At 35.9% G+C, this 16,033-nt stretch overlaps 2 protein-coding genes across 2 annotated transcripts in view; both read left to right on the top strand.

The window, feature by feature from the left end:
• JAKMIP1 (janus kinase and microtubule interacting protein 1) overlaps nt 1-16,033 on the top strand; it is a 147,479-nt gene that overhangs the window by 90,133 nt on the left and 41,313 nt on the right. Inside the window, exons 7-11 of the mRNA XM_069014476.1 lie at nt 650-796; nt 1,405-1,545; nt 4,768-4,827; nt 12,857-12,985; nt 14,215-14,343. Of these exons, the coding sequence (XP_068870577.1) occupies nt 650-796; nt 1,405-1,545; nt 4,768-4,827; nt 12,857-12,985; nt 14,215-14,343 (606 nt within the window). The remainder of the gene's footprint in view (nt 1-649; nt 797-1,404; nt 1,546-4,767; nt 4,828-12,856; nt 12,986-14,214; nt 14,344-16,033) is intronic.
• LOC138109977 (uncharacterized) lies at nt 7,317-8,946 on the top strand. Its single transcript, XM_069014475.1, has one exon. It carries the CDS (start codon nt 8,403-8,405, stop codon nt 8,592-8,594), a length of 192 nt encoding a protein of 63 aa, XP_068870576.1. The 5' UTR covers nt 7,317-8,402; the 3' UTR covers nt 8,595-8,946.

Genomic DNA, 16,033 nt, shown 5'->3' with positions numbered 1-16,033 from the left:
AAACTCACCAAATTTAAAAATCTTTTGACTGATAAAAACAGATTGTTTTTCAAACAAAACAGCTCCTGAAGTAAAAAAAGTGAAATATTGAATATGCACAAATGCTAGAAATAGCAGTAATTTACTTCATGTAATTGTCTAACATAATAAAACCACAGGAGCAAAATTGAGCAGCTTGAAAATGTCAGCAGAATGCTGAGATTGAATCTGTGCCCTCTGGCTGACTTTCTCATTGCTCTAATTATGCATTAGGTAAAGGGGTTTTTAAAGTGGAGGAGGAAGAGTGTCCTCCTCATAAGGGATGGCTAAATTGGTGGAAACAGCTTGTCTAGAGACCTAGTCATAAGAAGCTTATATGTACTGAGATTAGTTTGTGAAGAAATCCTTTTATGGATCATCATAACTGTTTACCAAGCAAAATCCAGTGACCAGATTTAGTGCTTTGGCAGACAATACAAAAATGTTACATCTTACTTGTTTGGACTCCTGTAGTTCTTAAGAAGTTCAGCAGTGGTGTATATCTCAAATGCCATTTAGCAGAAGAGCTAAACTTTCTTGAGTTAAGAAAGGCAAGTGAAAACACACCTATTTCTTCTTTCCTTCAAAGGTAAACTAAAGCACAGCTAACTTTGTTTCTTTGCCATTGCAGCTGAAACGTTCTCGGGAGACAGAAAGTCAGCTGAAGCCTTTGGTAGAAAAAAATAAGAGGATGAGCAAAAAAAATGATGATATGTTGCAATGTATCCAGAGAATGGAAGAGAAAATAAAAAATCTATCAAGGGAAAATGTAGAGCTGGTAAGTGATCTTCTCTGGTAAGTAATCATCTCTGACATCATGTTGTAAGAACACATTGCACACAGTTACTTTGAAGTGGAAGTGCTTGTGAGGCTTTTATTCTAACACAAACACATCAGTCTCCACAGTGGGATGGTGCAACTGTCAAATGCAGACAATGCATCTGAATACTCATATTCTAAATTCAGAGTGGCATGTGCTTTGTGTTGTATCAATTCACGCTGATTAAGGGAAAGGAACAGATAGATAAAATGTTTTTGCAGGCTGTAAAAAGCTATGACTAAAAATCAGCTTTAATAAATACTCCTTTTATGGTTAGAAGTCAGAACTGAATTTGAGTGCATGCACTATGCTAGATCATTGAGTTCACTTATCTGCTAATTTTTTCTCAGACTGTGTTCTTTGATTCTGTTTTAAAATACCTTATGTGAGAGATTAACACAGAGGCATATAGAACGTGGGTTTTTTTGTTGAAAGAGGCCTTGTGTTGTAGTGGAGTATGCACTGATGAGTTCAAAGAATTCTTGGTTGCTACATCACACATGAGAATTTTTCTCCTGTTGCAGCAAGACACTTTAAAACATTCTTTATGTTTTTTATTTTTGTAGAAAGAGAAGTTGTCTGCACAACCAGCACTGAAAAGGCACACGTCTTTGAATGATCTCAGCAGCACACGAGAGGAACAAGAAATTGAATTCCTTAGACTGCAAGTCAAAGAACAACAGCATGTTATTGATGATCTCACAGTGGTAATGTTTATGACTGGTATACACATGTGCATGCACACACATCTATAGGCAAGCTAAAGATTTCAGAGAAATGTTTTAACTCCAGTTGTAGTGGTGATACAGAAATAGTTCTTTGGTGTCAAAGGGTTCTTGTTATTTCTCAGGTAGTGAATGATTTTTTTGGAATGTGTATGAATCTTTGTATTAAAAATATTTACCTATTATGAGTTGCTCGTGAAGAAAAGTGCATCATCAGCCCATTGACCTTACTTGCAAAACTGGCTGTCAACAAAGGAGGAACTTGAGTAAAGGACACTTTCCAAAATGTAATGACTAAAATGTGTTGGATGCAAATCCTGGTGCAAACCAAGCACTCCCTGATCTAGAAGTTTTCCTAAAAGAAAGGAACATGATGGTGTTAATTTCACCTGGCTAAGCATCTCTAGCTGAGCTGGCCATGCAAGCTGTATGTAAAACAGATGGGAAGAACTGTGTGGTTCATCAAACCAAAGGTAGCAGCATGGTTTAGGATTAGAATTGCACAGCTGCTGCCCTCTGACTCCAAAGGGTTCTTAAGGTGATGCTCATAGATGTTTGCAGTGTTTGATCAGGAATCCTTCAAGCTGTGCTTGATGAGGAATCTTTCAGGTTGTGTTAGAGGCGTCTAGTGCTATTTAGTGTAATTTGTGATAAACCCTTCTAGTGCTGGCAGAAATTATACATAATTTCTCAGAGACCCTTGCCATTCAGGAGCAGCATCTGGAACTCAGGCAGACTCAGACATCTCAAATGGCACTACTGACTGCTACAAAATGGTAAAAAGAATTTAAGAGCGTTCTGTCTAAATAGAAGATTAAACAATTGGGTACATCATTGAAAATAAAATAAAAATAGAAGTTCTAAAAAGAAAAAAACAAGGAAGTATGTCATTGTTGTATCTGGAACATTGTCTCAATTCCTGGCAGTTCCTCTGTGATTTTGACCCAGGATTTTTCTCTGAAATCAGTGCCAAAGTTTGATGTCTGTGTGCATTCTCCAGTGCCACAGTGTTACAAGCACTAGGACAATACTCAGATGCTATGATGTAGGGTTCACAGAGCAATGCTGCTTTAGTATCCAAGTAAAACTGCATAGGCAGGGATGGTGATAGGACATTAGATGTGCAGTATATGACAGATACAACCTCACTTACATTTCAGTGTAAAGTGGGAATGAAAGGAATCTCTTTTTAATGTCTCAGCTAGTGATATGAGGAAATATATTGTATCCTGACTTTGGTCAAATAATATTAACTTGTGTTTAGTGTGAAAGTAAAATAAAAAAATAATTTAAAATATTGTTTCATTTTTGCTTTGTTTCCTATTTACAGATACTATTCCACTTGCAGAAATCAGTTAAATTTTTAACTAGGAAACTTCTTTGGTTCTTAATACAAACTAATTGAGCCTTTGCCTTCGATGTGAATGCAGTGGAATTCTGTGCATTGTTGTGCTTTTGAGCTCTCTTTTCTGGCCCAAACCACATGTCTACATGTGTTTGGCTACAGACTACAAATGTATCATAGTTACAAGAATGACCCAAATGTCCCATATCTGATTAATAAAAAAATCATCAGCTTAACTCCAGCTGAGACCAGTATGATACACAGAAATAGGAACAGTAGTCTTAGGCAGTAGGGTTGCCTGAACTGATTTACAGTGTCATCTGTAGGGTATCTTTGATGCTGTTGAAACCTTGTCAACTTGACTTCTCCCACAATAGTGGTGTTCTGGTTAGTTCTTAAAAGAAAAGCTGTCAAGGTAAAGTCAGATGACTGCAAAAGATGCTAGTGGCTTTTAATTGGCATTATTATTGTTCTGGTAGCTCGATTTATATTGAGGCAGTAAATTAAGCAGTGTTCTTACAAAACAAGATTAGAAACAGGAAGGACTGGGATTTTGGAAGTGTTCATTCATTCTGGAGTGCATTTGTTTGAATACCTGCCTGATGTCCAAACAAATGTTAAGGCACAGTCCCTGCTTTAACTGGAGTACCCTGGAGGCAGGATACCCCAGTTAAAGCAGGGACTGTGCCTTAACTAGGTATCTGAGAAGAGAGCACTTTTCTTCGACAGTGTAAGATTCAACTGTCTGGTTTTGACTTTAGCTTAAAATATTATTCTGCAGCTTGAAATACCTACACCATTCTACCTTGACAGTCATTACTTTTCCTGATTTTTCAAACCATGTGTATTCAAGGTGCTATGTAAGTTGTTGTACTTTTCTTCGTTATTTTGCATTTACCAAAACTTAATTCCTGGAACAATGTGCTGATAAATAATTTTATTGTGATTTCTACTGTGAGCTTCCTATTTTTCTGGTTTCTGAACTGAATGCAAAGCAAATTACTAAATAGAATAATTCCATGCAGTGAGCAATAACTGCTAAAGAAGCACTTGGAACTGCAATCTGTCTTTTAAAAATAGAGATGCTGCAAACAAAGACACAGAGCTAAGGAAAGAATCAGAAAAAACCAAGAAGACAGAGCACCTGCCTCCTGTGTTGCTGGGGTTTTTTTGCTTGCTCCTTCGCATTTTTTACCTTCTCTTCCTCCTCTTCTCCTTTGGAATTTAAGGCAGTGTTCTTGGATTTAGACGAACATAAATCTTGCATTTCCAATCATGATCTCTCTGTGTTATGGTATAGTTTATTGTGATCTTGCACCAAAACCGGAGTAGAAAAAAGACACCAACTAAGTTGACACAGACTGAGAGTGCCTTTGGATTTGAGACTTTTGCCCTACAAGGATAAGTCAGATGTAACACTATATCTGCATATGCATGCTTGTATATCAGAATTGTCTGATAATAATGACTTTTAATTACTAAGACTGGACTCACTTTTGGCTACTGACCTGCTTCTTCAGGATGGTTGAACACTGGAGTGAGACTCTGAATTCTGTTTCCATAGTGAGCTTCTTGGTAAAAGTCAAAAGAACTGTCAGAAATCTCTGCTCAGTACTTAACAAGGCCTTTTCTTGCCAACTTCCAATCAAATGCGTGAAGTACATGGCTGAAGGTTTGTTTGCTAAAGGCATAAAGCTGCAGTGCAGTGTGGTGTAACATGGTGTTATTCAAAAGGATAAAGACATCGTGTTAGCTTTACCAGACGCTTTAAAAAGATGTTAATGATATTTCTCTGTGTTAGACATATCTAAGTATAGTTTTAAAACAAACCCATACCAAAATGTTCTCTTTCCTTCTAGGAAAGAGAACGGTTATTGCGGTCTAAAAAACAGAGGAGGAAAAGTCTGAAGCCTCCAAAGGTGAGCAAACCTTCGGTTTTTCATGCATTACTGTTGCTGTGAACAACACCCATTTCAAATACTGCCTGAATTTAAAGCTCTACTTAATAAGTAAAATCCATATAATTCTTCTACTTACTTTGGTGAGTTCTTCATTTTTTTAGGGTAATTCAAATGTTGAGTACTGCACACAAGTGATGTTGTTTTGGGGTTTGTTTCAAATAAACAATAAAATTACACTTTTAGCCACTGTAGCCTAAATATTCAAGTGGCTTGAGGCATAAATGATTTAATGGCTTGAAACAACTAGGATTTCAAACAAAAAATACTCATTCTGTTTTAAAGAACATATCCCCTTTAAACTTCTCACACCAACACAGAGCTAAATCACAATTAAAAAATAACTATTGCTGGAGATGTTACTAAAATAATATTTCTGTATGTGATATATAAGTAGTAAGACAATTCCAACTGTTATGCTCTAGTAATTTTTCTGCTCTAGAATACAAGGTTCAAGAGAAAAATGCAGATCATAAAACCAGAAAATGTTTGCTTCAGAAAGTACCCTTAAAGTTTATTGTAACATGTGCTTAAAGTAATTTGCTGAATAATGTTTTTTGTGACGTTAAACATTAGCAGCCTGGAGCATGTGTGTGGGAGGTGGGAAATGGAGTAAGAGGGAAGAAATGGAAATGAAGAGTGAATGTATCATTATCATCTATATGGTATCTTAAGATACATTCTGTCATAAATGGGTGCCTTGTGTCAGTGTGTTCTGCACAGTCTATTCCTGGTAACCCCCAGGTGGTGCTTTTTTATGGCTCTGCACTCTAATGCCTATATTCTGAAAGATTTATCCTTTGGGACTCTCTGTTTCTCTGGTAGTTTCTTCGAATTCTACTTCTAATAATGATGTGTCTGTTGCATAGGAAAAAAGAAAAAATCAGAAATAGCAATAGATCCTGACAAATATATTTGCAGCAACTGTAAACTGTTCTTTCTTGATGTAGTATAACTGGAAGTTTGTGGTTTGAGAGCAATTTTAAAAACAGAATGCAAAAGTAAATATATATATGTATGTAACTTATACTGTACTTTCTATAGTTCTCTCTAATTATTAGCCTTTATCTGTCTGTAAGTTAAATGTGTAAGATCAGTTGCTAAATTGTAAAGTTTCTCATGGAACAAAACTAGTTAAGTCAATTTTTAGGTGTTGGTAACTGGTGATGATAATTTCCATAGGCTGAAAACTTCAATAAATATGCATTTATGTCTTAAAAATATTCTGTGTTAGTAAAACTTCAGCTGACATGGGCTCTGTACCATTCCTGTTTTGTCTTGAGCAACCTGATGCTTTTGTGGTCTCTTCCTTATTGACCAAAGTGAGTTGAAAAACATGAGGATGGAGAGAATGGGCATGATACCATTAAAATTTTGTGACAATGCTATTCTTTGTTTGCTAAGAGTGCTATAATGGGGGGAATTCTGCAAAGTTTACTGCAAGGATTGTATGCATATGGGCAGCAGAGTTAGTCGGGGTATGCTTCTTATTTAGGGTATGATAAATACACCAGAAAGAACAAATTAATCAGTAGCAGACATTTCTGCTACAAATTATTCCATCCCCTGTCCATTAGCTCTTCAGTGGCTGCAGTGACCATTTGAAATTCTATGTGATGCTATCTCCTGAAAGGACAAGCAGGACTATGAAACAAAAACAAGTGAAAAAAGAGAAAGTTGTGAGAGAAGAGTAATGGGATTTTATGTACTATAGTAGTTATACCGTATATACACACTAGTTAATATAGTTAATACATAGTTAATAATACATGTAACTATATTTAAACTTTCTAAATGACCTAATTCCTTAAGGAATGAAAGAAGTAATCAATAATACTACTGTCTCATTACCTACCATTGGATAAACCTGTAGACTACTCACATTTATATGCAGTGTTGGCTCAGAGTTTAACCGCTGTTGATGTTAACTTCTAAAAATCCAATCCTGGCATACAGGCTGATTTCTTTCCAGGCCACCTGTATGGTCCTGTGAGGATCGAAATCCTCAAAGGAAGCTGTGCTTCCCACAGTTTTCTAACAGTTTTTAATTTAAACAGTATGTAGAATGGAGTGCATACTCAGATGAGTTTGGATTTTTCCATCTTCAACCTCTCTGTTTTTACAGCCTGTATCAGGAATCCAGAGAATTGTAGAAGTTATTTAACTGAGTGTTGAAAATGCTGGTTAGATGTCACTAACGGACATGAGATACAGACATCTCACTCTGGACAAAGTGGTAACATTAAGTGGTTGGAAGTAGATATCTAAATAGGACTTATGAATTTTGCCCTAAAATTGCCAGTTTCTCTCCACAGACTTTAAAGGCAGCCTAAGATGAATTGTTTTATATATAGACATGCACAGCATAAGTCTATTTATGTCTATTATCTTTGCAAGATTTTTATCTCTTAAAGATGATATAATCTGTTTAGAATAGTAATGAAATTATGTGTTAATCCCTCCTAACCAAATACTTGGAAAAAGAAATTACTGGTCTAAATCTTTGGCTTTGCTTTTCTAAGGTTTGTTAAATACAAAACTAGCATTAACACAGTTTGGCTAGTGGAGCTGTATTTATTTCCAGATGTGTCCTACTCCTTGTGACAAAGTGAAAGAGGAAATAACTCATGAGAATGAGGTTTCATGAAAGTGGTCATATAAGCTCATTCTGGACAGCATAGAATGATTCCTTTTTTGTTCTAATAACCAGGAACATGGTGCACAGGGTGAAGATTTACACTCATCTTGCAGATTTTCTTAAAGGGATGCTTTTACACTCCAGCTTCCTCCATTCCTGAAATGATCTTGGCTGCAGAGAGTCTGTGGTTGTTTTCTAAAGAGTCTGTGGTTGTTTCCTAATGAGTATTTTCCTGGCAGTTGTTTGTGTTACCTGGAACAGAATCCATGGCATGTCTTTCTCCATCTTTGGGACATCTTGTGTGAATGATCTGCCAGGCTGATCCGGTAGCCTTTACAGCTCTGAACATCAGTTCAGCTGAGAAGCTTTTGAAAATCTTAATTTTATTTTTTTTGGTTTTGTAATTAGATGTCAGTGTTATTTCTGGAGCTTTGTAGGTGTACTAGGTTACTGTTGCTACTGTAGCTTTCACTGAGCACACTTTCAATTCCCCAGGGGCATAAGAGTCCATGGAACAATACTGGCAACTGGTTCAGGCTCCCTGAGGAAAGGAGCAGCAAAGTGGGATAGGCTTTATCACCTCTGTGCTTGCAAGGTGCTTGGAGGAGCAATGTAGCGACCTGATTTTTCCATGGTTCTTTTTTGAATTTTCTTTTTCCAGTTTTTCTTGTGAAATAACCAAGAAACTTCAGAAACAGTATTTTTTATGTTTTGTTTATTTTTGACATGTGGAATGGACTTACATTCATTCCATGATGGATGGAGTCATGCATTTGAAAGTAAGACATATTTACCCAGCTTGTTTGGTAACTGCAGGACTCTATGGATTTGTGCCTTTTTTTTAAACTTTAATAAATGAACTGTATTTGTGGTAGTGGAAAGCCTGCACACTGGTGTGATGGAGTTCGTATTTCTTGTTTTATATTTTTCTTTTTTCCTCTGCCTCTGTGCTTTGGTGTGTCTGTATTTTTCTGGCTGCCAAGAAATGACATATAAGCATGAAGGTAAGAAGTTACTGATGAGCACATCTGATTGTGTTACAAGGAAATATATCTTGGATCATTTTCATCATGTTCGATTAGGTCCCTGAAAATGAGATATTTAAATGTAAAATGAAACTGCTTTAGCAACAGAGAAATCAGATTGTATTGAAATTTGCATATACTGTAGTCTATGTGTCACTATTAATTTATAGTATTCTAAACTCAGATGTTTACTGAGCACCATACTTCAATAGAAGCATTAATACTTGAGTTATAAAGACCTAATGCATAATTTTACTTTAAAACTATGTGAAAACATTGCTATAAATCCACATGATAAATACTTGCTATTAAATGCATGACATTTAATAGAATTCAAATCAGAATTTTTCAGCAATTTACATGACTATTTTCTCAGTTAAGAAGTTGTGATTCAGAAATAAGAAATGTGCAAACCAATATAAAGGAATCTCTAAGTTGTTAATTGAGAATGTTCCCATTTTTGAAAAAGCTTGAATGAAACTTGAATAAACATAGTTTATACAGGTACAAAAATCCAGTGAGTATTGTGCATTTTTATATACTTTTCAGAAACCATTGTGGTTCAGCTTTTGAGCCATGATTGGAATCTTCCTTGGAGTTGATGTATTTATTGATGCTCCCTTATTTATTACAGTGTTTATCAACTGTATGACTCACATGTCTTTTTTGTGTGGAATGTTTTTTTTCTGTCTCTACAGCTGTTCCCTTGCAAATTAATTTGTTTTGGTTTTGCTGTGAATCAGTTCTTGTAGCTGGTTGCTTCAGATACTAGATGATCAACAGTAAAACTGGCTATTTTGTAATTATGTCGTGAAGCAATTAATACATGTACAAGTAATACACAATAATTAAATATTATTAATATTATCTCTGTTGCTATGGAAAGTATCTGGTCCACAACATGGTATATATACAGCTTCTCTAAAAAGGAAGGAGTCTTAAAAATAACGGGTTCACTTGTAACTCCAAATATTACAGGCAGTCTTTATAGCATTTAAAAGTTTTGACTTTTAACTCTCCTTTAAGTGTTGGGGTTTTTTAGTGTGATGGGAAATACTATTTTTTCTTTTTCAGAATTCCCTCACATCTAATAATCAAGTGGTTTATTTATTGATACATGCACATGATTTTCCTGTACTTTTGCTACTAGTGAAATGTTTAAATGCAGGTAGTATTTTTCACAAAAAAGGCATTGCTTGAAGTATCTTCTCTAGCCTATATACTTCTATTTAAAATCAAAATCACTGTTGTTATGCTAATTTGTTTTCACTTCTTGAAAATGTGTGGGTGAGTGTGTGCATGCAGGATTAAAAGAAGACACATATTTGGCCTGAGTTACCTAAAAGTGACTGTACAGCAGAGGTGTAGCAAAAAAATCCCATAGGTATGGTAGATTTTATTGTCACTTAAAACTAAGCTGCTGCTGACCTCATGGTACTGTGTTCTTTGTGCCATATGATAATAAATTGGAGTTTTGTTCTCCATCTTTTAGAAGTCCCTTCTACCAGCCTTTTCAAAGTCAAGACTTAACACTTACTTTGTCAGTCTTCAGACAATACAGTGCATTTTGGTTGAACTTTGCTCGAGTGTTTTTGTCATTTTGAGGCCAAACACCCCTGAAGGAGGAGGCATGAGGAGGGTCTGCTGATCTTTTGGTCAATCTTTGGTTGTCTGAGTGGCTTGTCCTTGGCTGGGATCCTCCAAAGCCTGTGGTGGTTCTGAGCCCCATCCACAGGTAGGCAGATATGGGCAGAAGAGCAGGATATAGAAGTATCAACATGAGAGTGCAGTTTTGGTCTGGGTTTACTCTCAACATCTTTGAGTGAAACTTACCTGCACTGCAAAGTGAGGATATGGCTTGCATTATAATTTATTGAGTTTTGTTTACCTGCAACTATCTTCTTTACCTCCATAAAATGTACCTTCCTGTTTATGAAACTGTTTCTGCAAATCAGTTTGGAGTCAGGAAGGTGAGTTGAGCTGGCTACTCAGATTGCAAATTTGTCTTCCCTAAAACTTGAAGTAGCACCATTTCATTGGCCCTATTTTCAACCTCCAGTATTTATTTGTAGTATTACTGTTAGATGGCTGTAAGCTGCAACCAGTATTCAGTGAGGGAAAAAGCGGGATGGGCCATCTCCCAAGGACTAATTATACCTTGTTTTTTATGGTAAGCCTTTCTACTTATGAAAAAGAAGTCTGCAATGGTTTTAATTCAAATATGAGAAAATACATTAGCTTTCTGGATAAGTCTTTATATTTTTAGAATAGAGCTTAGACCTATTCCTTGTGCCCTTTGTTTTGTTAAGTAGGGCAGAAAGGTGAACTGGTGAAAGGATTAAATTATCCCAGGGAATTGTTTGTCTTAAGCACCTTGGACATAGCTCTGCCTGGTGGAAGGATCACAGTGCTTCCTAAACAAGTGAGGAATGAGTAATGTCTTTCCAGCACTGTAGCACCATAACTGTGATCTTACGAATTCATGAAGTGGTGGTCTAGTAGCTTGCAAAAGGAAAATTGTTTCCAAAGGTTGTTCGAAGCTCTTTGCCTTGTGTGCTGCATCATATTTATCTACATGCATATGAATCAACATAGTCTGTTTAGAAAATATATGATGTTTTGGGTTTCTGAATGAAATTTTTAAAGTACTCTTTGAAGGGTTAATCTAAAGATATTGAGTGATTCAGGACATGACCTTGGAGCTGTCTTTGGCAGTTTGAGTGGAATTAGCTGTACTGTGAGACTATTATGGACTTGTTCAGCTTACGAGTGATGAGATTGTGACCTGGCAGACCGTGGTGACAGGGCTGCAGACTGTAAATGGAGAACATGGTGTCATGCATGCAGGCAAAAAGTCACACCTACAAGCTTGATTTTTGGTACCCCTTACAGAGTATTTTGACTGCTGAACTGTGTTGATTTGAAAGAATATAGTGAGCATTACAGGGTTTGTGAGAAAGAGAAGGTAGTATTTACGTAGATTTACTGGAAAAATAAAGTAGATAAGAGGAAAACTGCAGGGAAAGGTAAATATTTGGAAATAATAATGAGATAGGGCATTACAAATAGAACCTTTCAGTATCATGAATTAAGTTGATAGATCACAATTCCACTCAGGCAGTTTGGCTCTGCTGAAATATAGGCTTCATGGTGTTCAGAATTAATAACAGTTGATAACTTTTTTAATCCTTGTGACTGTTTTACTGAATAAGCTATTATCTTCTCATAGACAACCTGTGATTTATATTTGAAAAAACCCAAACAACAAACTGTGACATCAAGATCTGTTCTTCAGTATCAAGCAGTGGCAAAACATATAGGGATGGATAAACAGATCATTCTTCATCTTCTTACAGCCACCTCTCTCCACTAGCCTCCCTGTCCAGGCTGCTTCATAACCTGACTCCATTTTTCAGCAACACCCTTTTAAAAATATTCTCAATTTTCTTGCTTCTCTGAAATTGTGTTGGATTATTAGAATACTGGTGTGGTGTAAAAAGTTATGCTTCCTATTGATTAATAACAGTTAAAGACCTGTTTTTTCTAGTTACATTTATAAGCAATTTTTTTTTTTAACAGTTGAATTTCCATGGAAATTTGCTGCTTTCTATGAGTATGTTTATATAAGAAACTCACATTTTTCACAACTGATATTGTACTCACTTGCACTGGCTGCTAATTTTTTCTGAGCATGCATTTAATTGATAATGTGTAAAATTTTTAAAGTCCGCAGTGAAACGCTATTTTTCCCTAGGCATGTCTTTTTGGTTAGACATAGTATTGGAGAAAACTTTTTGAAAAAAAAATGAGAATGATGATATTGAAAAAATAAATGGTAAGCATTAATTTATACTTTCAAGTAGGGTTTTCCAAAATAGATTTCTTTTCTTTTTTTTTTATTTTTGCCATCAGTATGAACAATTAAATTTTTTCCACATTGGTCTCCCAAATATCTTTTTTTGTTTTGGTTGCACATCTTATATGTTGCATTGTACTGGCTTACTTTCTTCTGAACAGGTACTGGAATTCTCTGCTGTGAATCTTGTAAGATTTATGTGATTTTGGTAGTTAGGTTTTATAGTTTTGCTAAAGCATTGTTCTATTGGCATTTACCTCATCTCTATGCTATATGCAGTTTCATTCTTGGAGGTTCTTACATAAATGATTTTGAAAAAGTAGCTCATTTAGAGAACAAGAGTTTATAATGGGACATTTCTTTCTTCCTAAATACTAAAATAATCATCAGAGAAGACCTTCGTTACTGCTTACTGGGTCATTGGGGCTTTTAATCTGTTTTGCTAGTAACTAAAACACCTGAATTTTTCAGAGGCATGTTGTGGAGACATTTTTTGGATTTGACGAAGAATCTGTTGATTCGGAAACATCTTCTGTAACTTCATACAACACAGATAAAACAGACAGGACACCAGCAACACCAGAAGAAGACTTGGAAGATGTAAGTAGAAACTGATTCGTTCTTCCTTCTATTTGTTGAAGTATAAATACAAACTTTTATTCAGCTATTGTACCACATGAACTGTGAAAGATTTGGCAGAGAATTCCTTTGGGTTTTTTCAAATCTGGTAACATATACACTTTTCAGTAAAAATTATAAGATAATATTCTGCCTGACAAATTTGACAGATATTGGGCTGAGAAATAAAATTGTTTTTCTCAAACTCTTTCTTATTAGTCAAAAGAAAATGAATAGGCACATTGCTTTGCCAAAAGTCAATACTTACTAGACAATAGTTTGCCTTTCAACCTTATAATTTATTTGACTGTTTTGATACAATCAGGATTTTCTTTCTTTGCTCACAATGCTCAGAGAGACCTTTGCAATTCATGAAGGCTTAAATGATCATGGGTAGTAAATACCCAGTGACATGTGTTGTCTCAGCTCTGTGATATACAGTGCTGCTGGCCTACTTTGGAAGATTGCGTGCGTGAGGACAAAGCACGAATTAGATGCTCTTTTTCATCTTTCTTTCTTGTTCACTAACTTCTGCCTAATACTCCTCAGTCAGAAGAAGCTTTTTTTTCCCCTAGGTTTAATATCTAATAATATTTTAATCTCTCTTCCTTAGAACTCAAGTTCCTGGAGCAAAGATTAATTAAAGTGGAGGACATTTCTTGTCCTCTGCAGTATAGGAAAGACCTTATACGTGTTAAAGTCAGTGGCTTGGAATTCAAAGAAAATAAAGGCTTTGCAAATACTTGATATTAAAAGAATAAATCTAAGAAAATACCTTACAGTTTTTGAAATGTAACCTCTGTGTCAGTGTGCTTTATCCTGGCATTGTAGGGAATAAGTGTAAGGATAGGGAAGGATGGACTGCATGAGAAATAGAACGAACACCTCCTGAAGCTGCTGTGGCTCTGCAGTTGCTGAAGACGGTGTTGCACAAAACTGTTTCCTCTCATCTTTCCCTCGACAGTTTTCCCATTTCTATACATTGCTGCCTCATATGGTAACTTACACTGTCCTTAAATTGTGTGGTAGACACAGTTACTCATCATCCTTCCTTCCTTTCTTTTCCACTTGATTTAGGATTTCATACTTTTATTAAACTTTGGGATTTAGTATGAGTTGTGTTGCTTGTTATGTTTGTGAGTCTGTCTTCTATACAAACTCATTATTGTATATATTTATACAAACCCTCTTTTTTCTTCCTCTTTATTAAGAGCACGCCTAAAGAAGAAGCTGAACTCAGGTTTTGCCAGCTAACAAGAGAGTATCAAGCTTTGCAAAGGGCGTATGCACTGCTCCAAGAACAAGTTGGTGGAACCCTGGATGCAGAGAGAGAAGCAAGGGTAATTTTTTAACTGAAATGCCTTCGAATCTGAAATAATAGGAAAACATGAAGCAATTAGTAATAGCAGGAGGTATTTGCAGGTCAGTGAGATACAAATCCCAATGAGGATTAGAGGGTATCATCAGTAAGGTGACAATTTAGATTCATCTGGTGCAATCAGAACAAAGATGTCATTATACTTTATTCTAGAGTGTATAATATATTAAAGATTTCTGTGCTATGAAAGTGATAACCCATTGGAACCTGCAATTTGGATAGTAACATGATGGATTTTAAGTGAATCACAGGATAGATTGTTACAAGTACTTAGGTACTTTCATCATATGAGTATATTAAAAATCTGACCAAAATCTGAATCAAAAATCTTACCCAAATCTTAGTTCTGGCCTACTGAAAAGCAGTTTTGCACAACAGAAGTGGGGGCTCCTGATGGACACCAAGTCGAACATGAGCCAGCAGTTAAAAAAACCCTCATCTTCTTCCCTCTACAATTTCCCGAAACCCCAAAAATGGAGAAACATATTAAATACTGTGGATTATTACATGTTACTGCCTTACTACTTTTGGCCTTCACTGTACTGTGCCACTGCAGTATATTGGTAATAATGCAGAAGGACAATGATTTTAATGTGTTTAGAAATTACTGGTGAGAAAGGATTCAACCAAGCTAAACTTCTTTTTAATTTTTTTTCTTTGAAATAATAGTTCTTATAATAGTAGAATTACTGCTTTATGGTTTCATTTGTAGAGTTCTCAGCATCTTACAAAAGCCTAGTCAGTTTTGACACTCTCTTTTTAAGTAGGACACTTAGCCAAGGAAAGCAATAGACTTTGGAGATCACTTCTCAAGATAGAATTAGGATGGGGGGAATAATTCCATCTACTATTAGAGTAAGATTTCTGGGGCACTCATCTATTTGACAATTATGAGATGCCATTTTATATTTTCTTTGCCTTCATGGACTTTTTAAAATTTTATTTGGCAGGCATTTACAGACTGTACTTTTTGTAGACTTGGAAATTGTTGTTATTTCTTTTAAGTGGCATTTTGGGTTTTTTCTTGCATCCCTGCAAATCCATCTCTTGAGTGAGTCAGAAACTAGCTTTTTGCATGGTTTATTTTGGTGGGATGAACATTTCCTATTACTTTTAGATGACGCGTAAGGTGAACAAGGATGCAAAGATGAAAAGTTGCAGGAGGAAATCCCTGTAGGAATATTTAAACTGCTTGGGTGAAAAAGTACCTGAAGCAGGGGGGGAAAAGTACTTGCAGTAGCTCAAGGAGCCTCCGTGCCTGAGGGTCTCCAGAAACCTGCTTTATTTTATATCTTTTTTTTGTTTAGCACCTTGTAGGATCCAGTCCCTTTTAGGGCATCACTGGACTTAGGGAGTAATACCTACTATAGTGTAGTGGTGAGTGTAATAATTGTGTAAATGAGGAAAACTGACCAGTGTATGCTCTTTATGGGATATGTAAATTATTTGGGGTCAATATACTGTATTTACCTAAAGGCCTTTTTCAGTGCTGAATGCAATTCTCTTTCTCCTTGTCCCTTTTCCCCCAGTTGCCTTAAATTGCTAAAGCTTATGAATAGCTTCTTAGAGCTCTTTCAGTTCCTAAATTTATTTTTTTCTTCCCCTGGTAAGAACTTTGTCACTGAATATGTGATGTTAACATCTTTTTAGGC

Source organism: Aphelocoma coerulescens, chromosome 4 (genome assembly GCF_041296385.1).
Source record: "Aphelocoma coerulescens isolate FSJ_1873_10779 chromosome 4, UR_Acoe_1.0, whole genome shotgun sequence".
Classification (NCBI taxonomy): Eukaryota; Metazoa; Chordata; class Aves; order Passeriformes; family Corvidae; genus Aphelocoma; species Aphelocoma coerulescens.
Note: the sequence above shows the minus strand (reverse complement) of the source record. Positions and strands in the feature narration are given on the sequence as shown.

What these genes read in the sequence shown, in the direction of transcription:
- LOC138109977 (XM_069014475.1), top strand. Translation starts at nt 8,403, where the DNA reads ATGGAGTTCGTATTTCTTGTTTTATATTTTTCTTTTTTCCTCTGCCTC.